The sequence below is a fragment of the Rhinopithecus bieti genome, unplaced genomic scaffold, assembly GCF_001698545.2.
Source record: "Rhinopithecus bieti isolate Rb0 unplaced genomic scaffold, ASM169854v2 scaffold_5341, whole genome shotgun sequence".
In the NCBI taxonomy this organism is placed as follows: domain Eukaryota; kingdom Metazoa; phylum Chordata; class Mammalia; order Primates; family Cercopithecidae; genus Rhinopithecus; species Rhinopithecus bieti.
In genome coordinates this window covers 384,499-408,040 of record NW_016804835.1, presented here as the reverse complement: position 1 = coordinate 408,040, position 23,542 = coordinate 384,499, and the positions used below count along the sequence as shown (strand labels likewise).

The 23,542-nt window shown below is 38.7% G+C and overlaps 1 protein-coding gene across 12 annotated transcripts in view; it reads left to right on the top strand.

Annotated features, from left to right (window-relative positions):
- The window catches only part of LTBP1 (latent transforming growth factor beta binding protein 1), a 456,087-nt gene that overhangs the window by 412,915 nt on the left and 19,630 nt on the right, over positions 1-23,542 (top strand). For all 12 annotated transcript variants that reach the window (XM_017870629.1, XM_017870628.1, XM_017870625.1 and 9 more), the window contains 5 exons: positions 2,687-2,863; positions 3,537-3,623; positions 5,491-5,619; positions 6,308-6,448; positions 7,414-7,584. In XM_017870629.1, the coding sequence (XP_017726118.1) occupies positions 2,687-2,863; positions 3,537-3,623; positions 5,491-5,619; positions 6,308-6,448; positions 7,414-7,584 (705 nt within the window). The remainder of the gene's footprint in view (positions 1-2,686; positions 2,864-3,536; positions 3,624-5,490; positions 5,620-6,307; positions 6,449-7,413; positions 7,585-23,542) is intronic.

Below are 23,542 nucleotides of genomic sequence, written 5' to 3'. Positions count from 1 at the left end.
AGAAACCCTCCACCCCGGCAGCAATGAACTAAACGCTTACAAGAATTTATTTAAGAAATTACATTATCACATATTTACTGACCAGAGTTTTATCCCAATGGAAAAATGCTCTAGGAAGTTAATTACTTAAAGACTAGGAAGATAGGGAAATTGTAGCTTTTCCCAGAATGACTTTTGTGGACTAGTTTTTAAAAAAGAATTTGAATTTCTTTCCAAACACAGATGAGGGCCTGACTAACCCTCAGTTTCAGCTGTATAAACATTGAACTTTCAAACGTCTTAGAAAATAAGACCAAAACTTTTAACAACCAGTGTAAAACCTGAATAATTACAATTATATTGTTGATTATTTCCCTTATGGGAAGTAATCTGCTTCTTTCCCCAAAAAGGCAAAGATTGTTTTATTTTCTTTGTTTTTATGAGTGAGTGTAACAAACGTTTTAGTAAACAAAACAATGTTTACCATATATGTATCTGTCTATATATATGTGTGTGTGTTTAAAATACATAAAATTATATATAAATATATTTCAGATTTTAAATTCATATATATTTATAAATTTTGACATGCTTTGACTCAAGAGAAGCCTATAGTTTCTAATTACCTGTGAGTATAATCTTCACTGAGGCCTTATTACAAGTATTCCATTTTGTAATAAACACCATGACATACTTACAACTTTGTACATGAGGGGAAAAAAATTGAGCCTTCTTTTAGCACAAACCATAGAATAAACCTGATTACCAAAACCCTGTTGCTTTTTTGATTTGTATTTCTCACTATTATTTATTAATAGCTAGCTACATTTTTGGACCAGCTGAAGAAAATAATTGAGCAGAATTGGTAGTAGTAACAGGCTGACAATTTATTCACTGTGTTGAGGGAGAGATTATAAAATTTTCTGTAGGGTTCATAATTGATTTAGTAACAATTTAAAATACGACTCTTAGTTTTCCCAAGTAATTCCATGTCTAAGAGCTCGAAGGCCCTTCTAACGAAGATCCTTTCCGTCAAGAGTGCACAAAGTGAATTTCAGTCCTCTGCACACTTGAAGCAAGCTAGACCAGATGAGGAAAGTGGCAGGTTTTACCCAATTTCACACACGAGGAAATGATTTAAAACCACTTCATAAACTGCTGCATAGAAATCAGCATTTGAGTTTTTTCCTGGACACTTGTTCTAGGTTTACAAATTGTCATCAGCTGTTAATGCTAACTTACTGTCCAAGCTGAAATCTGTCAAAGACAAAATAATCAGAGAATTGGCCAGAATCAACTAGATGAGGGATCTTTATAGTCTCACTGATACTCTGTGTTCTGAGAGGAGTGTATATTTCCAAGGTTTGTTTGCTGCTTTGCTTGCTTTTAATGCCAGAAGAGGAAAGAAAGGGCAGTAGCTTTTCTGATAGAATTTTATGAGTTTATATTTTAGAAACACATTTACTATTTAATATGTTAGTAAAATTCCCACTGTCAACTAGGCCCTGCCAAAATAAACATATAGGAAGATATTGTAAAAATAATTTATTTAATTTCCCTGCTCATACAATTATCTGCTAACTTCAAAACAAAGGTAAGTGTAAGTATGTGCGGACATTAAACTCTTACCCTCACCAGTAAATGTCTTCCTTTTGACCTTACAGTTTGAGTCCAAGAATCTGGAAGTAGTAGAGTTCTAGTGACAATATTTCATTAGAATTAATCTAAGTAATTATTATGACAGTAGTCAGCTTCTTATTTGATGTTGCATTAAATAAAAACAGTTAATAAATTCAAACTGGATCATAGGCAGTAATTTGAACTCTATAGCATACAGGAGAGAAGGGGTGTGACTACTTTCCAAGTCTAGTCACAAAATAGTGATCATTTTCTAAAAGCACAGACTTGTTCAAAGACTTCATATCTGATCGAATTCAATCTGTTTCCTTATCTGAAAGTGGGTGGATTTTGTTCTTATCGTTTGTATTCTTTCATATCATCTCCTTCGTGTTTTATCACACAGAGCGTTAAGCTGAATCTGTTAGAATATGTTTTCCTCTAGGACGCACTTGAGCTGGGACTAGAACCCAGATTTGAAATTCTACCCTGAGGCTTAGCTGGCACTCATTATTTCATTCAAAGTCATATATTTGCAACAATTTAAGTAGTTAGATTTTCAGTGATGAAAGGTTATTTAATAGGCTCCAGGTTACAGCAGTATTTTCCTAGTTATCTTCTTCTGTGCAGTCTTCAGAAGAGATTGGGAGCATGGTTGATTCAAATAACTACCTAAGGGTTAAATATTATGTGTGGGCTCAGACCCCTGGTCAAGTGTTGGGGAAAATTTTTATTGATTTAAGTAGGTGTTATAGCTCAGTAACAAATGGCCCTATATTTGGCAAGAAAAGCAGATATGGAAACTCTACTCACAGCCAAATCTACAATAATAAAATAATTGGTTCACGTAAAAGGAAATGGTTTTGACAGATTTACACTCTTGGGGTATGTTAGAATTCCACCAAAACTCAGGATTCAAGTGCATTTTTATCTCAAAGTGGAAGAATCTGACACTGAAAGTGGAAAGCATTTTCTATAAAGCAAATGCTATTGACACGGTCACTCTTTCACCCATTGCATTCTCTACGAGTTGTGTTAGGTAGTTCTGATGTGTCCTATTGTCACTCTTTACCTTCTCTACTCCATTTAGATTTAGATGTAGATCAACCCAAAGAAGAAAAGAAAGAATGCTACTATAATCTCAATGACGCCAGTCTCTGTGATAATGTGTTGGCCCCCAATGTCACGAAACAAGAATGCTGCTGTACATCGGGTGCGGGATGGGGAGATAACTGTGAAATCTTCCCCTGCCCGGTCTTGGGAACTGGTAAGAATCTGCTGAGTGGTCGAGTCACACTTGTGTTTGGTCATATGGTGTCCCTGGGCCTTGAAATGATGACACTCACTCCCACAGCCAACTCAAGGCGACTTACCACATAGTGAGTTTCATTCAGCGCTAGATCCAGCACCCGCATCCCATCTTAATATGAATCCTTGAACTTCTCTTCATCAGAGTGTACTGTGACACTCAGGTTCTGTGTGATATTTTGGCAGAAAGTTAATTCAGTTTTATTCCACTTTAAAATTAAAATCAATCTTTGCTGCTAATAATGATACAGCATTATTCGTAACTAAAGTTTGTGTATTGAAGCTAAGATTTTGTGTAATTGATTCTTATTAAACCTTTAAGAAACTAGACATCACAGTCATGGAAAAATAGTAGTTATAATATCAAGTAAAGCATGAATAAGAAAATATGAGTGAACTTGGAGGTTTTTTTAATTAAAAGTGTAAGAAAATCTATGAAGTCATTAGATTTCTTTGCACTTAATCCATAATTTTTTGAGATTGTACTAAATTTATTTGCTGGAATTGCCTTAAAGTTACCAAGTCTGAGAAAGCAAAACTGAACTTGAAACATGCATTCATGGAAGATGTTGATTCTTTTTTTTTTCTTTTCAACTTATTTCTTTTCTTGGTTTTGTCTCTTCTAAAATCAGCTGAGTTCACTGAAATGTGTCCCAAAGGGAAAGGTTTTGTGCCTGCTGGAGAATCCTCTTCGGAAGCTGGTGGTGAGAACTATAAAGGTCAGAATCAAGTGGAAACAAATTTTCAACACATTGTATATATGTGAGATACTCAGGTGAACGCATGGCTTGGGTTTCACAGAATTAGAGTTCTTTTTAGTCATGAAAACTGATTACAAAGTCCTTAATCCTACCATTAAAAGAAAGTCCCCATGGACTTGGAGTCAGAACACAAACTGTATGATGCTGGGAAATAGACACTGGGAGGTGAACTTCTGAGTTTCTATCTCTTCATCCCTGAGATAGGAATAATTTCTCAAAGGTTATGATAAGGATTAAATAAGATAATGTATCTGAAAGTACTTAACAAATTCTGTACCTAGTACATACTTACTAAATATATTATTTTATTCTAGATGCTTAATAGAAATCATATAAATTATGATCATATAAATTTGACCACTATTTGTCTTTATGGTCATCAACAAAGCTAAGGTTCTTGTATTTTTAGACTTTATCCTACTGTTGTGGGGCCTTTTACCAGTGGCCACAAGTTCATAATGAGAAATGGAAGAGAAGACAACCAGAGTAGACATGTTTTATATATTTAATGCTACTATTATGTAATTCTAAAATAAATGTGCAGCCTTTTAATGTTGGTGAATATCCACATGTATGAATATTTCCTCATTAACCACTCACTTTTGACATTTTCATGATAGAGATATTACCTTTTATATACAAAGTTATTTTTTTCCTTTATAGTTTAATACTGAAGACTGCTAAGTAGCTGGGAAACAGACTATAAAATCATTTTATTGTCAATTTTGGAAAACTAGTGTTTGAATAATATGGTGTAATTCAGTAGCTGGATAAGAAATTCCATTTGTGTTTTTTTAAATACATCTATGATTTGGTCCAATTAAATAATGAGAAGACTTGGTTTATAATACGCGTTGAATGGTTTCCAAATTCACAAATATACATTACTATGTTTTTGCAGGGATGTCGTTAAATCTCCCTTCATATTAAGGTACAGAGCTCTGATTTCACCATAAATTCATCTTCTCTTTTATATGAAAATAAATTCCTCCTCTTCCTATTTTAGCAGTGCTGTTAATGGTTGGAAGATTGGATTCAGATCCAACCAGCCGTATGTTCTAGGCTTGGCTTTGCCATTTTCTATCTGTGTAACTTTAAGCAAATCCTCTATGGAGTCTTCAGGTTGTAAAATGAGGAATAGATGACATTAGCTCTAAAATGCTAGAACTAATGCTAATAATAGCAGTAAAAGCAACAGATAACACTTTTGAGTATCTGCTTATGCTAGAGTATATACTGAGTCCTAGCCATGGATTATCTCATTTCATCCTTCCACTCTTATTAGGTAGATGTTCCTATTGTCTCTAATTTATCACTGAGTAAACTGAGATAGCAAACTGTTAATTCTATGGGGGAATGGGTCTGCTAACCCCCTTAGCAAATTGTGCTTTCTTTTATCAAGAAAGACTTGCATTCAAGTTCCACCAAACCTTCTTGGAAACGTTTTACATCTCAACTAGTGAATGGGCCAGAATATACATTATAGAACACGTTTCTTAAAAGGTATATATCCTTCTGTTGATGCCACTATGGAACCATAGACCATTTCATCAAATATGAGGTAGCATCTCAGAAACCATATTTACAAATACACTTCTCCAATAATGGTTTGGCCATTGCTTCTCAAATATCACAGACAAACTACATCTGTTTATGTTTTTATGCCTGCCAATTAGGCCTTATTTTAAGAATATTGCTGTTTCTGTAGGATTCTTTGGAATATAAATATTATAATATCTAACTTAAAGCCCCAAATCTGGTTATACTCTTTTAATTGAAAGATCAAACCTAACTCCTTTTGTATTTCTCAATTTTTTCCCAATAGATGCAGATGAATGCCTACTTTTTGGACAAGAAATCTGCAAAAATGGTTTCTGTTTGAACACTCGGCCTGGGTATGAATGCTACTGTAAGCAAGGGACATACTACGATCCTGTGAAACTGCAGTGCTTTGGTAAGCTTTAAGGGGATATAGTATGGTGTACTGTGAAAATATACAGATGGAAAAAATAACTATGCTATGTAGTAAAAACAATTTCCTTGAATCTAAATCATATGTTGAAAAGATGTGTAAATGTTTTAGGGATCTTTTCTTAACCGCAATTTAAGGAAAAAAAAAAAAAACCACCTCCATTCTACTGTTTGAATGTATTTCAAACAAAGAGTTAATATTCACTGTGGAATTATAATTCAGGCCACTGGTATAACTGAAGTGTTCTTTTGGTCTGTGGCACCTCCTGTTTCATCACTCATACTGTGCAAGTGAGAGCCATTTTAAATCCTGACCCAGACTTTAATGCTTAAGCAGAAAACCATATATACTAGGCAGAAAAACATAGCAAAAGGCAATAATTTTAAAAGTTATCATAAAGAGCCATTTTATCTTAAATTTCTAAGCATATCCTGTTCATCGATGTTTTCTTTCCTTATTTAATGTCAGCAGCAGCAGCAATGTTGTTTTTCAGTCTGAGCAGCTTACATTTTTATAGTCAGAGCCACTCTCTTTTGGATGATAATGTGTGGTTAATTAAAAGTGGCAGCCCCTGGAATCTGGACTAAATAGAGCAATGTGTCAAGTTTGGTAAGTGTATGAGGTACAACTGATGGCTGATTTTCTTTAGTAATATTTTTTTTCTCTTAAGATATGGATGAATGTCAAGACCCCAGTAGTTGTATTGATGGCCAGTGTGTTAATACAGAGGGCTCTTACAACTGCTTCTGTACTCACCCCATGGTCCTGGATGCATCAGAAAAAAGATGTATAAGACCGGCTGAGTCAAACGGTATGTTTCCAGGAGATGCAAACCTGTGTCCAAGTAAATATCATAAGGTTTTCCTTTTAACTAAAATTGTGAACCATTGGAAAATAGAAAAAATGAATTCCTTGGGTATTTTGAAATAACTAAAATGAGATACTTACAGAAATAATAACAAGATGCATATCATCAGTATGCAAGAGATTTAATAGCCTGGACATACTCATTAAGTATGGACCCTGGAGTGGCTGAGCAGATGGCGGGGTTGTTCCATGGCTGAGGGTTCATCATCCCTAACCTGCAAAGGCAGCTGAGGGAAATGTAATTCAGGGAAAGATAATTAGGTGTGCTCAGCAGAGTGGAGGGAGTGGATAAGGCTCAGCAGAGCAGAGGGTGGAGTTCAACAAGGTGGTGGAGAGCCCAGAAGTCCACTGACAGAAACTCCTGTCATCCCTGATGCTACTGATAATTGGCAAAAAGCTGCTGATAATTGGCATCATCTATCATTCGCCTCAGGAGACTGCTTTGGATGAAGTCAGTTGAAAGGTAGGAATTAAAGACTCCAGGATGAAGTGTCACTGGTCCAGGGCTTTGGCAGATTAAATGGATGAGAAGGCGTGAATTCAATAACTGTTACGTGGAAAGAAATGGTAGGGTTTGACAGGAGTAAATGAAAAAGTGAAGATTAGAAGAATGAGAAGCCCATCAGGTTTATGACGGATAGGCAAAATAGTGGGCATTGTATATAACAGTAGGAAGCTGTAGAGAGAAGTATTGTGTTGGGACCGGATGGGCAGGTGGAATTTCAGCTGATGGAATGACACCCAGTTGGAGATGACAGAGAATTGATCCATTCAAAGACCAGACTGGATTCAGACTTTTACTTGGAAGTCACTCTTAGATGGAAGCTTGGAGACTTGCTGGCTTCCAACACAGTGTTTATAAATAGGAATAACTGTGCAATTTTCATGGAACTATGTTTTCCCTTTCAGAACAAATAGAAGAAACTGATGTCTACCAAGATTTGTGCTGGGAACATCTGAGTGATGAGTACGTGTGTAGCCGGCCTCTTGTGGGCAAGCAGACGACGTACACTGAGTGCTGCTGTCTGTATGGAGAGGCCTGGGGCATGCAGTGTGCCCTCTGCCCCATGAAGGATTCAGGTGAGCCCATATCCAGTTCCTTCTGCAGGAGGCCTTTGGGGACAAGTTCATCTCACCTCCTTTGCATCCTGACGTTTCTCTTCCATATCTTCGCCTTCACTCCTGATATCTTACTTTCATTATGTGTGTGTGTGTGTGTGTGTGTGTGTGTGTGTGTGTGTGTAGGGCAGGATTGCATAAACATTTCGCTCCTGTTTACCTCCACTCCCAACCCTGTCATTAATTTTTGAAGCCCTCATTCCATTTCCCCAGTGAATGATAAATGACCCAAAGAAACATAACTTAGCAATCAGTGGCATAGGCTTAGAATTTATATTTCCTGGCAGTTCATTTTTTACTACAATTCTTCTCATTCCTAACAGTTTCTACTTGGACCAAAACGTATATTAGAGACGGTAGAAAATCACTGTGGGTCAAAGTCCAAATTTTCATGTCAACCTCTGTATATGGAGGTATAAGAAACGGGTTAGAACAAAAAGGGAAGGATTTAGAAAGTAATCGAAGAAATATTTCAACAAATCTCCTTTCCTTTCAAGTTCTAGATCTATCTGGGTTTAAACCTTTGGCCAACTGGAAAAGATGAGACAGGCTAAGCTCCCAGTTTCATCCCCTCTCCCAGTTTGGAGGAGGCCTGGAAGGTGCTGGCTTCGTGCTTCCTGGCTGGGCTGTCTGGTGACCGTTGAGTTGTGCACTGACTGCCAATTTCCCTTTTTACTGTCATAGCACCTTCTCATTAAAGGAAAGCACTCCAAAGTGTTCAGTGTATCCTTTTGTAAAGTTGACTTGTTAAAGGTAGAAGGATCATGTGCAAGTAGAAAGCAAAGGAGTTTATTATGAATATATTCTCAGAACAGTCGAGAGGGGAAAAATTGCTTGAAAAGAGGAAATGCATTAATTTTAGTGAATTCAATTAGAATATTTCTTTCAAGCTATATAATAAATTAGCTTTCCAGTTTAGAAATAGCTGAAAACCAATGTAGCATGAAAGAGAAAATAATTGGGAATTCCCGTAAGAAGAAAATGAATAGCCAAGGATAAAGAGCAAATACGCAAAGCACTAGATGGCAATGATAGCAGGCCCAGAATGGAGAGAGGGCAGAACTGGGCCAGATGGCGCTGAGTCTGGAATCCAGCACTGCCATAGCAGCTGCATGACCAGGGGAAAAAAACTTCACCCTGTACAGCTCATTTGTGAAATGGAGGCGTCTACATCTGTCTTGGGTTGTTGCAAGGGCTGGGAGGATGTAGGTAGAGCAAGAGGCTAATTACTAGCTTTACTGGTTGTTTCGGGCCCTGGAAGCAGATGCCACGGGGAGACAAAAGTGAAATCACTGTTAATGTGAGTTCAGTGAGGCTTTTGAGTCATTTTCTCACAATGCTATACTACCTCAAATCTTTTGTACTTATGCAGTGGTTTTTCATTGTCTAATTTTTTCCACAAATCACATGTATTCCTCCTAAAGTATTAAAATAGTCAAAGAGGTTATATTCCCCTCCACCTATGCCATCATAATTGAACTCTGCTCCTTAAAGACACTCACTTTTGACAGTTGGGTTTTATCATCCTAGCATTTTCCTACACTTTAATTATCATTATATATTTATATTAGTCATTTCTGTATATTAATATATTTATATCCAACAGCGTTTATAACTGAACTCTGTATCATTGATCTAAGCTACACTTTGCTTTATATTTTGCACTTCACCATCCCTGAGATCGGGGTCATCTGATAATTATGATATATAACCATGTCCACAGGTATTTTTCCCAATTTTTAACATCTATTATATCAAGATACATTTTACAATCTAGGATCTCTTAAAACTGATGAAAGTAACTTAAAATTTTTTTATATTGATATATTTAGGGGTGCAAGTGTAGATTTCTTACCTGCATGTATTGCGTGGTGGTAAGTAAAGTCTGTGTTTTTAGTGTACCCATAACACGAATAGCAGACTGTGCCCAATAGGTCATTTTTCAACCCTTACCCCACTTCCAGACTCCCACATTTTGGAGTCTCCAGTGTCTATTATTCCATTCCATATGTCCATGTGTACCCATTGTTTAGCTACCATTTATAAGTGAGAACACTCAGTATTTGACTTTCTGTTTCTGAGTAATTTCAATTAGGATAGTGACTTCCAGTTCCACCCATGTTGCTGCAAAATGCACGATTTTATTCTTGGTTATGACTTAGTGGTATTCCATGTATAAAGAAATTTTCTTACTGAAGCATTCCTACAGGTGCATACGTGGAGGTTCATTGCAGCATTGTTTATAAAAAGAAAATCAGGATTGGGGCAAGATGGGCCAGGGAAAGGTTAGGGGAGGAAAGAAAACAAATGCCCTGCACAAGAGGTGACTGAATAAATCATGTACATCCATAAAACAGATTCCATGCAGTTGTTTAAAAATTACATTGTTTTGGCCGGGCATGGTGGCTCATGCCTGTAATCACAGCACTTTGGGGAGCCGAGACAGGCGGATCACAAGGTCAGGAGATCAAGACCACTGTGTTAGTGGCTAACACAGTGAAACCCCATCTCTACTAAAAGATACAAAAAATTAGCCAGACCTGGTGGCGCACACCTGTAATCCCAGCTACTCGGGAGGCTGAGGCAGGAGAATAGCTTGAACCTGGGAGGCGGAGGTTGCAGTGAGCCGAGATCATGCCACTGTACTCCATCTAGTCTGGGCAACAGAGCGAGACTCTATCTCAAAAAAAAAAAAAAAAAAAAAAAAAAAGTACAGCCTTTATGGAAAACAGTATGGAGATTCTCAAAGAACTAAAAATAGAACTACCTGGCAATCCCACTAACTAGGTACCTACCCAAAAGGAAATGTCTTTATCCATTCCTCCATTGAAGGACACTTAGGTTGATTCTATCTCTTTGCTGTTGTGAGTAGTGCTGCCATGAACACACAAATTCAGGTATCTTTTTGATATAATGATTTCATTGCCTTTGGGTAGGTACCCATAAACAATGCTGCAGTGAACCTCCATGTATGTACCTGCAGGAATGGCTCAGTAAGAAAATTTCAACAAATGAAAATACCAGGCTAAGTGTGTACATTTTAAATTTATGATATTATCCTGGCTGGCACCATGGCTTATGCCTGAAGTCCCAGCATGTTGGGAGGTCGAGGTGGTGGATTGCCTGAGGTCAGGAGTTTGAGACCAGCCTGGGCAACACAGTGAAACCCATCTCTACAAAACATACAAAAATTAGCCAAGTGTGGTGGTACACACCTCTAGTCCTAGCTACTTGCGAGGCTGAGGTGGAAGGATGGCTTCAGCCCAGGAGGCAGAGGTTGCAGTGGGCCAAGATCGTACCACTGCACTCCATCCTGGGCAGCAGAGCCAGACCCTGTCTCAAATAGATAAATAAAATTATTCCCCCAAAACACTGTAAAAATTTACACTCTATTTAATTGACTAGGTTTAAAACGTTCCAGTATTTTGTTATGAGAAATGAATATTTGAATAATGTAGCAATATTCTAAATATTAAATCTATTCTGAAAATATGGATTTCAGAATATTGCATAAATAGTTTTCAACTAAAGTTTTCAAAACATTTTAAAAGTGGATTAGAACAAATACATATGAAGAAGTATATATTATATAATATTTTTGGAAGAATACAGAGTATCGGGGAAAAAAGATACCACATGCCAAAGTGAAAAAAAAAAAAAGATTAGCTTCATTGCTATACAATTTCTAGTTTGTATATCCACAGTTATTATGATGAAATGTCCAAAAAGAATCTCTAGTGTACATGGTCAGCCAAACCAAAATCAGTGCTTTCCAATCTGTTACTTTTTAAAACAATGGTAGTTTGTTTGTTAACTGTATTATAATTTTAACCTCCAGCATACAAATTCATTGACATTAAAATGCTGGGTGGGCTGGTTGGCGAGAACAACTACTTAGGCTCTGGAGGCACCTGTGAAGGACCCCAGGGTTCTAGGAAATGCATGTTGAAAACTGCTTTCGAAATGTATCTGTTGAAGTGTAGGAATTAGGGAGGCAGCCCCGAAGGAACTTCTTTTTTTTTTTGGACAGAGTCTCGTTCTGTCACCCAGGCTGAAGTGCAGTGATGCGATCTCAGCTCAGTGCTACCTCCGCCTCCCAGGTTCAAGCGATTCTCCTGCCTCAGCCTCCCAAGTAGCTGGGATTACAGGCATGCACCACCACTCCCAGCTAATTTTTTGTATTTGGTAGACACAGGGGAACTTTTCTTTTATACTACCAAAATTATAGACCTAGAACTAGGCTTATGGATCATCTATTCTGAATCCAGAGAGAAGTACACAGTGAAATTAAACTTTTCCACAGGTCCTGTGATTAGTTGGCATTCCCTTAGTTGGCACCTGATTGTGTAGTCACATTTACACAAAACCATCTCTTGTTGCAAAGCACATGTTTGCTGGAGTGGAGTGAACTAAGAGGAGCCTCAGGGCATCAGGGTTAGCCCATGTGCTCTAGAACCAGGTTGCCTGGCTTTGCATCCTGGTTTGGCAACTTCTTATCCCCATGACCTTGTTAATTTTCTGTCTCTGTACTTCAGTTTCTCATGTGAAAATAATATCTGCCTTTCAGGGTGGGTTGTAAGAATTAAATAATACATGAACACTTCAAATAGTGTTTGACACATGGTACATTTTCAGAAGATACTAACAACTATGGCTGCTACTACTAGGTATCTCAGATCAAATGCATTTTCAAATGTAATGAAAATCCAAAGGATCTTATAAAATGCATAGTTACCTAAATAGCATGTGAACACAAATTAAGCGTAGACAAATGCAGAAATAATTGTTCTTAATGTAAGACTTTCTGTTCTAGACCACTGCTTTGTAAACATTAATGGGCATGTCAGTTACCTGGGAGAGCTTATCAAAAAACATGCTGGTTTCTCACTTGCAAAAGATGGGGTGGGGTGGGAGGCACAGGATTCTGCATTTCTGATAAGTCCCAAGCTGCTGCTGCTGCTGCTGCTGCTTCCTCTGAGCAGGAAGCAAAGCTCTAGAGACATCTAATAGCATCTAACTTTATTTTGTTAAAACCTACGTTAATGCTGGTAGTCATTTATCATAAAGGAAGCAAAGAATATGTGAATTTTAAAACTAGTTAGTTCATAGTTTCTGCCATTGAACCTTTTAAATATACTGTTCCCGGATATCTTGATCGTTGAGAAGGACCACATTATCTATCTCTTCATCTGAGCACAGGACTAATCCCAGCCTGTCAGACATCAAGCATCCCATTTGCCTTAGGAGTGCAGTACTGCTTTGGGGAACAATTCGTTACTGATGGAATCAGTGCTGGAGGAATTTAAGGAATAAATCGCACCACTTGTCATCAGCTTTAAGCATTAAAGTGCAGTGTAAAGTAAAGCTTTGGCTCCAGAACGAGCTTTCACACTTCTGGTCCAGTAGGTCATGGGCACTAATTCTTGCTAAAGCAGCAACTACATCTGAGAATACTGGTAGGTGGAGGAGGTAGGAGTGGCTGCTTAAATAGTGTTCTCTGAAGTTACATGGCATCTTGCATATTGGTACCACATGCAGGGGAAATGAGGGTGATGGATTGTGTCGGGAGAACTTTACATAAGGAGAATTGCTTAATTGTAGAATTCATACATTGCTGGGGCTGCTTAGGATCCCATTTCAATGCTCCACTAAAGTCTTAGAGGCCAGACTGCAGACTGCACTAGGAGGAAGTTCCTGATTTCTCCTCCACCATGGATGTATCATGGACTGACTGTCTCCCCATTCAGACTGCTGGAGGCCTTCCTTGCCCCATTCCAGCCCCTGACTTCTCTTCTCCTTCCCCTTTCACAATACCCGCTGATCCTGCCTCTCTTAAAATGACTTTGGTGGCTAAACTGTTTTGGGAGGATCCTCAAATTTGTGATCTTTATTGTGATGTCATGTCAGCCCCTGAGAGACAAAGCTGTTTGGGAAACCAAGTCAGGAAAAACGAGCCACTGTATCCATTTCATAAATGAAGACAGGGTGGTCATTGTTTGATCTTGCTGAGAATTTCTAGCGCTATGCGAGAAGAAAGTCGTAGAGTTATCACAACTTTGAGGCCTTTGGTTGGATATGGAGTTTATTGGAATATGGATTTTCTGTTGCTTGGTTTTTCTGAATCTAAGTGATAATAAAAATGATAACTAATATATACATAGCACAGTGCCAGGCACTGTCAACACGTTTTCCATCTATTGAGAGATTTAACTTGCCAAGCCATCTTAGGTATACAGTTACAGTAGTCCTCCGCCTTATCTGGTTTCAGTGACCCACAGTCAACCACGGTCCAAAATATTAAGGGGAAAATTCCAAAAATAAACAACTCGTAAGTTTTAAATTGCATGCAATTCTGAGTACTGTGGTGTCCCGCCCAGCACGCGGACCATCCCTTTGTCCATGGTGTCCATACTGTGTATGCTACTTGCCCGTTAGTCCGTTAGTAGCAGCTCCATTATCTGATAGAAATCAATCATATATATAAGGTTGAGTACTGCCTGCAGTTTAAGGCATCCACTGGGGGTCTTGGAACATATCCCCAGTGGATAAGGGAGAATACTATCCCTCCTTTTTCTGGCAGAGGATCTGAGGCACAGCAAGGTTAAGCTACCTGTTAGTGGTCATATACCAGTAAGTGGAAGATTCAAATCCAGGCACCCTGCCTCCAGAATCTGCGTTCTAACCTCTTCAGTGTTATTCGAGTCTTTTTCTCTCCATGATCTCAAAGCACATCTTAAATAGTCTCCCTTAGAATAGAAGAGTAACAAAGTGAAGAATTAAAGCTAAGATTTAAAAATTGTCTCACACGTTGTGTGCTAAAAGAAAAACTGATTTTAGAGCTAACAATGAGCATAATAAATTAGAGGCAATGTGTCATCAAATCTGTAGCCCCAGACACATTGGCAGGAATAACAAAAAAACTATATATTCAATGGACTAATGAACTAAAGCAAGTCAATAATTCTCAGTAAATAAAACTTTTAGTGATGCCTATCACTTAATCTAAAATGATTTTTTAATGTTTTTATTTTTTGCTACTTTTTTTTTTTGAGACGGAGTCTCACTCTGTCGCCCAGGCTGGAGTGCAGTCCCCGGATCTCAGCTCACTGCAAGCTCCTCCTCCCAGGTTTAAGCCATTCTCCTGCCTCAGCCTCCCGAGTAGCTGGGACTACAGGTGCCCGCCACCTCGCCCGACTAGTTTTTTTTTTTTTGTATTTTTTAGTAGAGACGGGGTTTCACCATATTAGCCAGGATGGTCTCAATCTCCTGACCCCGTGATCCGCCCATCTCGGCCTCCCAAAGTGCTGGGATTACAGGCTTGAGCCACCGCGCCCCGCCTATTCTTTTGCTACTCTTAAAAGTATAAGCTTAATGGCTGGGTGTGGTGGCTCACACCTGTAATCCCAGCACTTTGGGAGGCAGAAGTGGGCAGATCACTTAAGGTCAGGAGTTTGAGACCAGCCTGGCCAACATGGTGAAACCCTGTCTCTACTAAATTAGCCGGGCATGGTGGTGCATGCCTGCAATCCCAGCTGCTCTGGAGACTGAGGCACAAGAATTGCTTGAACCCGGGAGGTGGAGGTTGCAGTAAGCAAAGATCGTGCCACTGCACTCCAGTTTGGACAACACAGCGAGACTTCATCTGAAAAAAAATAACATAAGCTTAAATGTTCTGGAAAATGTACATAAGAATCACAAGATAGAGGGTACCATTATCTCATGGAAATCAAAATCTGTTGATCTGCAAATGAAAGAAAATTATACATATTTGAATATTTGAATCTGAAGTACCCAGGGATCCCAGTGTCTTTTTATATTGTTAAAATAATTAGATTTCTGATAAGTAAATTGTTAAAGTAATTAGACATTGTAAGTAAACTGAACAAAGACTTGATAAATGGGACAACTAGTGTGTTGGGAGAGTGCCATCTATTGGCGATGTAATGTACTACAGCACAGGTAATCTTACGTACTCAGGTGTAGAAAGATGAGAGTGGTTTTAAAAAATCAGGTCCCAAAGGAAACAGAAGGTGCCATAAAAGAAATCGAAAAATGTTAACAAAGTTTAATAAAACATGAATATTGTTCAACATACGGAGGCATGGTCCTCTCAGTGTTGCTGAGAGCAGTTTGAAGAGACAGATTTATACATCTGAATCAAAAATTCTAGTTCTGGGACTGATAAAAGAACAAATGGATTTTGTTTAATGCCTGTTGAATAAAAGAATAAAGCACAAAGGCATGATGTGAATAGGCACTTAGTGAGGATCTGTTGAGTCAAAGCAATGTCAGTATTTATCCAACTTCCTTTGAGAAATGTAGACTGCTATAAGAGAATAGAAGATATTTGTCAGAGTTATTCATACTCCTTTAAATAATGCTAGGAAGAATGATTATTACTATATATAAATTAGATACAGCTTGTAGTTTATACGAAGAGATAAGTAAATGACCTAAAATGAACTCTAAATTATTTGTAATTTACCTGTTTTCAGTTTTAGTTAAATTACTTACATGTTCTTTATTATTTATTGAATGCCTACTATGTACTAGGCAAACAACTCTGGAACAGGTGTAAAGTTGTATTTAATGAAATGCGTAAGTAGTATAATTTATTCCTAAATATTATGTCTTTTAAATCTGCAAATGATACTTTATGTAATAAATTCACCATTTGCTGTGACAGAAAATTTGTCAGTCCTTCCTAATATCTAACCTACCCAATTATTCATATCATTTTGCAAAAGTAAATAATTTGGAATGTCTTCAAACAATTCTGCTAGTGATTTCTTCCATATCCGTGCATGGCTCTTACATGTTCCCAAAGATCTCAGGGCGAGAAGTTTCATAATGCCCTTGGAGGTGTGAAGGAAGACAGGGATTTGACTCATGGACTAAACTTGAAAAAATGTTGTAACTGGGCCATAGTTGCAAAAGGCTTGTCAGCAGTCACGGTGTAAAGGCTTTTCCAAGAAATATGTTTCCAAAGAATGTTAATAATCACTTTGGAACACGCTGTTTGTGAAATAGTGAGTGGTCACTGCCTTTGGTTTAGGCAATCCAGGGATCTCTTTCTGCTTTTGGTCCTGGCTCTGTGACATTGCACTGGACACATTACTTCAACCTCCTTTATCCAAAGTTGAGACCTCTTTGTGAGGTTATGATAATTAATACAATGAGTATGAAAGCGTTTATCCTTTCAGTCATAGATCCTGAGCATTATAATTAAAGAAACAGTAACCGTTAGTCACTTACAATGGAAAATTAAAATCAAACTACAAAGATATGAAAGTCCTACAAAATCGAGTGGCTGTCATGTGTGCACAGAGAATATCTTTCTAAAAGGCAAGTATTCCAGTTCTGTGGGACTGAACTCTTGGTATCCATGGAACTAGATTGAATGGATGTTATATGAAATGGCCAGTAAGCCAGTTACATTGTTCCTCATTGAAAGGACTCTTGGCCAGGCACAGTGGCTCACACCTGTAACCTCAGCACTTTGGGAGGCCGAGGCGGGAGGATCATGAGGTCAGGAGTTCGAGACCAGCCTGACCAATATGGCCAAACCCTGTCTCTACTAAAAATACAAAAATTACCTGGGCATGGTGGCACGTGCCTGTAGTCCCAGCTACTCTGGAGGCTGAGGCAGAAGAATCACTTGAACCTGGGAGGCGGCAGTTGCAGTGAGCTGAGATTGTGCCACTGCACTCCAGCCTGGGCAACAGAGCCAGACTCTGTCCCAAAAAAAGAAGAAAGAAAGGACTCTTTTATTTATTTAGAAAGCTTTCTCTCACCCCTCCCGAAGAAAGGTTGAAAATACTTCTACTACTATCAAAAGATCATTGCAAAATAAAATTCATTATTGAATTCAAATTCAAAGTAGCTCTTTGATGTAATGTGTTCCTTATGTTAATTTCCTCAGTTGAAATCCTAGTGATTTCTTCGATATCCATGCATGGCTCTGACATGCTCATGAGGGTTAAATGTGATCATGCATGGGAGAGGATTGGCCTACAGTAAATGTGCCATAGCCAAAGGCGTTAGCAATTATTACGAATCAAATCCAGTTCTAGGAAATGAGTCAACATTTATCATGCACCGCTCCCTGGTTATCCAGTGCTAGAAATCTCTTTGAAAGGGGCCAAGAATCAAAGACAATGAGGGATAGGAGGGTGTTCAGGGAATTGCACAAACCTGAATACCCCTGTGTACTTGCAGAGAAGCTCCACCTGTGCCCAGCCAGGCTCCTACAGTGTAAGTTAGGAAGTCAAAGAGAGGCTTTATGCACAGAAAGGACCATTTATGTTGGGTTTTAATGAACATTCAGTGTACTCAATTTTTAAATGTTAAAACCTAGATATTCCTAAGAATTTGATTTCATCTTTCACATTTTATCATCCTATTTGTAAGTCCAATAACCTTCTATAAAATACGATCAATTTTATTTGTTGACTGTTTATATGTCTCAAAGAACGGATTAAACTTAAAAGTTATTTCTACATATAAATTCTATTAACTAAAATTTTGAACACTTCGGTCTCCATCTCACAATCCTAATAAGCATTTTCCTCATAAATAATTAATTAGCTCTTATAAATCTTGTAAACCAAACTTGAAACACAGCAAATTAAATTCCCTAATAAATTTAAATAATGTTTACCAACCTAATAAGATTCTCCTCATCCTCATTTAACTTAAAATCCAAAGTCTAAATTCAGTTTTGAGTTGAAATTGCAAGGCCTATCAGGTTCTCTGATTATGTGATTCTCTTAGGCACTAACACATATACAATAACAAGAAAAAAAAAAGCCCTTACCCTAAGACATGTCACAGAAAGTGTTAACATTCTGAGCTTAATGAACTTCATTATTTCTGTAGCAGAATTACTGTGTTAGGCCAGCTGAGGTTAGTGGGTGAAGAAATTCAGGACCCTGATTGCCAGTTGGCAATGAGAGAATGAAAATCAGGATGTGGTACCTGCATCCTCGCAGTAATGAGTCTGCCCTGCCCACCATAGGATGCCGAGCACCTTCTTCTTGCTTCTGTGCTAACAGGGGACCCCAAGTTTTCTCATGTGTACTGTTTTTATAATCAGTATCTTACATTGCAGTGATTTTCATTAAGATAGAAAAAACAAATAGAACCTTTTATCCAACTATACATGCCCTCCCGTAGGAATCAGATACATTCTCCTAAAGGGATATGCTCACCCCACTGAGATTCCCTACCAGATCAATGGCTGCCAGCAGGACAGGGCTTTTATGGATGGTCAGGGCCTCTTTTACTAAACTGGGGAAAAGATACTGGATTTGTGAAAGAGGCTAAATAAGCAGGAATGAATGGCAGAGAAGCCAGGTACAAAAAGCATGGACAGTACATAAGAGGAAAAATACTAGACGCTAACATGTGGGGTTTTTTTTTTAAATAACCATGTTTGGGCAGGTGCACTGGAAGGAAAGAAAGCAATGGGCAAGGAAGCCACATTCCGGTTATGATCCTATTGTAGTCATTGAAAGCAGAAGAAAAGTAAACATGGTTTGCCTCAAAGTGAGAATAGTTAAAATAAAATTTAAAAATACCCTGATAGAGGGGAAAGCTTACTCCTTCATTTCTTGCTAAACTGCTGAAGACAGAACTCTGGAGGAGTGTCCTGGAACAAGCTGCCATTCCCAAACCCCAATTCCCTGGATTACGGGTGAGTGAGCAAGCATTTGGAATGCCGGCCAGGGAGGACCAGTGGACCTTGCTAGACTGCATTGTAGCATGAACTCTCTGTTTTGAAAACTGATTGAAGCTATTGCCTCAGTGTCCTCACCAGCCATTAGAGAACAGCTCAAGGCGAGAGAAGTTTGATTAATGGGTTACTCGTTGGTGACATGAGCACTTCTGAAATTTTACTTCTTATACAGCTTTGAGCCTTGGAGTCTCAGTTGTATTCATGGTACTTTTCCTAAGAGTCATACTGCATGGAAGTGCTAGGAAAGTATTTGGCCACTCTCTGTTATAAAAAATACTCTGAATAGAAAATAAATTTCATTATGATAATAATCTTACTGGTGTCCTATTAAAATCTTTCTAGTGTGAGCGAAAGGAGAGAAATTCAGGTATGCATGTAAACTATCTGATCCTAAAAAGCAACACTTATTGTTAGTTAACAAGTGTATCTGTCTGTTTTTACACTGCTATAAAGATACTACCTGAGACTGGATAATTTATAAAGAACAGTTCTTCATGGCTGGGGAGGCCTCAGGAGACTTATAATCATGGCAGAAGGTGAAGCCAGACACTTCTTACCTGGCGACAGGACAGAAAGAGAGAAAGAGCGAGGAAGTGCCACACTTGAAACCATCAGCTCTCCTGAGAACTCCCTCACTATGGTGAGAACAGCATGGGGGAAAATGCCCTGTGATCCAATCACCTCCCACCAGATCAGGATTACAATTCAAGATGAGATTTTGGTGGGGACCCAAAGTCAAACTATATCAACAAGCAATCACATTTATCTCAAAGTAAAAGTCTTAGCAAGTTAAACTTTCTCCTTTGAAATCAGAGATGATGAATAGGCATTCAGTTTTCTAGAATTGCCCATTCAGTATGATACTACTTGATTTGTTCTAGTGAACATTTTAGTTTCATATATCTAGATATAAATATAGATAGATAGATAGTTTTTTTTTTTTTGGAAACAGAGTCTCGCTCTGTCCCATAGGCTGAAGTGTAGTGGCGCAATCTTGGCTCACTGAAACTTCCACCTCCTGGGTTCAAGCGATTCTCCTGCCACAGCCTCCCGCATAGCTGGGACTATAGGCGCATGCCGCCAGAGCCACACCCGGCTATTTTTATTATTATTATTATTATTATTTTAGTACAGATGGGGTTTCACCGTGTTGCCCAGGCTGGTCTCAAACTCCTGAGCTCAGGCAGTCCACCCACCTTGGCCTCCCAAAGTGCTAGGATTACAGGCGTGAGCCACCGCACCCAGCCTACTTTCACATATTTTAAATAAAATTTGCTCTTTTTTTCTCTTTGAAAATAGTGCTAGTTGAAGTATACTCTAAGAAGAATGAACTGTGATGAGTCTGACTTTGAGAAAATCACTGTGCATAATTGCTTAAGCACTGTTCTAAGTTTGAGGTTTTGAATTCAACTTAACATTTGAATTTCTTTTGACGTCTTCTTTATGAACCTAATAATATAACTATGGCTAGAACAAAGCTGCTGGCTACCCATATCTGTTAAACAGTGACCTCATGGCCAGGGCAGGCAAGCCGGGCAGAGGAGGGATGAAGGAAATTTTATTCTCCTTTTATGCCACAGATAGATTATGCCCCTTATGATTGGGAGAAAAACATCAAGAAAGTTCTTGGAATGACCAGGTTCTTGTATTTACAAATCTGCAGGGAGCAGAAGCTAGGAAGTAATTGTTTTGCTCAGCATCAGTAGCCACTACCTTAAGAAAGAAGCACATTACAAATCATTAGCTCATTGGGAGGGCTTCTGATACAAAAAGCCTTCCTTATGCTTCCTTCTGGGCTTTAAGTCTCAGTGGCAGGCTGAGCTGTTGTGAACAGTTGTGCTGGTTGTGCACTGCTCAATTCTAGAAAATACTAGGTTGGTGCAAAAGTAATTGTGGTTTTTGCTATTGCCTTTTTCTCCCCGCCCCCTCAAGACAGAGTCTCGCTCTGTTGCCCAGGCTGGAGTGCAGTGGTGCGATCTCAGCTCACCGTAAGCTTTGCCTCCTGGGTTCAAGCGATTCTCCTGCCTCAGCCTCCCGAGGAGCTGGGACTACAGGTGCCCGCCACCATGCCCAGCTAATTTTTTGTATTTTTATTAGAGACAGAGTTTCACCTTCTTAGCCAGGATGGTCTCAATCTCCTGACCTTGTGATCTGCCCACCTCAGTCTCCCAAAGTGCTGGGATTATAGGCATGAGCCACCGTGCCTGGCCCTGCCATTACTTTTAATGGCATTCATGTGGTAATCTGTGAGCCCCTTCCAAATAAATCACTGCCAGAAGCAGAAGTTACTAGGACTATATGTGATAGTGAATAGATCCAGAAGGGAAGGAAAGAGGAGAGTCATCTCAGATTGAAGTAAATGGCAGAATACAAAGAAATCATAAAACAGAATCAGGATTTCAAAATAGTCCATCTTTTACTTTGCAGTGATGTCTTACTTCCTGTTATTGAATGGAATACATTTTCATTACTAGTCATTGACTATGTTTAGTGTTATTTTCGTATTACATTAATTATCTAGAACTTGCTTTTCCAATAATGATAATGGATAGTGGTGTATCTTTGTTATTCAGAACCTTGAGATCTGAACTTCTGAATATTAAGAGAGTCTTAAATATTAGAACAGCTTTCTCTGCTATGAAGCTTTAAAAAATAAAAAAGCAAGATGAAAATACATTAAAACAATTTTCTTTATAATTTAATAACTTATTACTTTTAGTAGAAGAAAACAAAATTTATCCTGGCTTGACCTTTGGAATATCACAAAATTTCTGTAAACTTCAGTTTCCTCAGCAAAATAATACATGGGAAGATTAGACTGTCCACGCTTACAGTTTGTTAAATTACGTGTTTGTCATCATTCTGAAACTATCTAGATGGGCACCACCTGAAGGTAACAGCATCATCTAGTGGTGATTACCTTATGTTACAGCCATAGGTTTCAAAGACAAACTGTCTCTCCAAGAGTTTTACAGTCCATGATAAGAATGTTTTCTGCTCAGGCCAGATGTGGTGGCTCACACCTTTAATCCTAGCACTTTGGGAGGTCAAAGCGAGTGGATCACCTGAGGTCAGGAGTTTGAGACCAACCTGGCCAACATGGTGAAACCCTGTCTCTACTAAAAAAATACAAAAAAAAAAAAAATTAGCTGGGCATGGTGGCACACACCTGTAATCCCAGCTACTCAGGGGGCTGAGGTAGGAGAATCACTTGAACCCAGGAGGCAGAGGCTGCTGTGAGCTGAGATCATGCCGTTGCACTCTAGCTTGGGGCCCAAGAATGAAACTCTGTCTTTAAAAAAAAAAAAAGAATGTTTTCCGTTCAAAATCATAGAATCTGCAAGCTAGAAAGGACCTTCGAGATCATCTAGTCTTATTGCCTCATTTTGCCAGTTAAAGTTAGATGAATTCCACAGTTAACATATTAAATATTTTCCCTTCCTGTATTTTTTGTTTCTCTTGACTCTTTAAAAATTGTAGTGAACTTCACAGAACATGAAATTAAGAACTCTAAAGAGAACAATTTAGTGGCATTTACTACATTGGCGACGTAATGCAGCCTCCCGTTTATTCTTATCTTAAGCACATGCTTAGTTCCGGGTTTTTTTTGTTTTTTTTTGTTTTTTTTATTGAGACGGAGTCTTGCTCTGTCGCCCAGGCTGGAGTGCAGTGGCGCGATCTCGGCTCACTGCAAGCTCCGCCTCCCGGGTTTACGCCATTCTCCTGCCTCAGCCTCCCAAGTAGCTGGGACTACAGACGCCTGCCACATCGCCCGGCTAATTTTTTATATATTTAGTAGAGACGGGGTTTCACCGTGTTGGCCAGGATGGTCTCGATCTCCTGACCTCGTGATCCGCCCGTCTCGGCCTCCCAAAGTGCTGGGATTACAGGCTTGAGCCACCGTGCCCGGCCTTAGTTCCTGTTTTTAAATAATTCTTGCTTGGTTAATGAAAAAAAAAGTACTTTGTAATGTATAATTGAAAAAAAAATCAGCGTGTCAGATTGTTGCTTCAGAGTGGTATTTAAAGAGCAGGAAAGGGGAAATGAAGTGGTTTACCTGTCCTTGCAGCTGGAAAAATATGAAGTAGATCAGTTTGGAAATTTAACACGTGGAACCCTCTTTTCATTTGCCTCTTTGTTTATTGTGTTGTTCAGTCTTGTCTCTTACCAATTTTGGAAGTC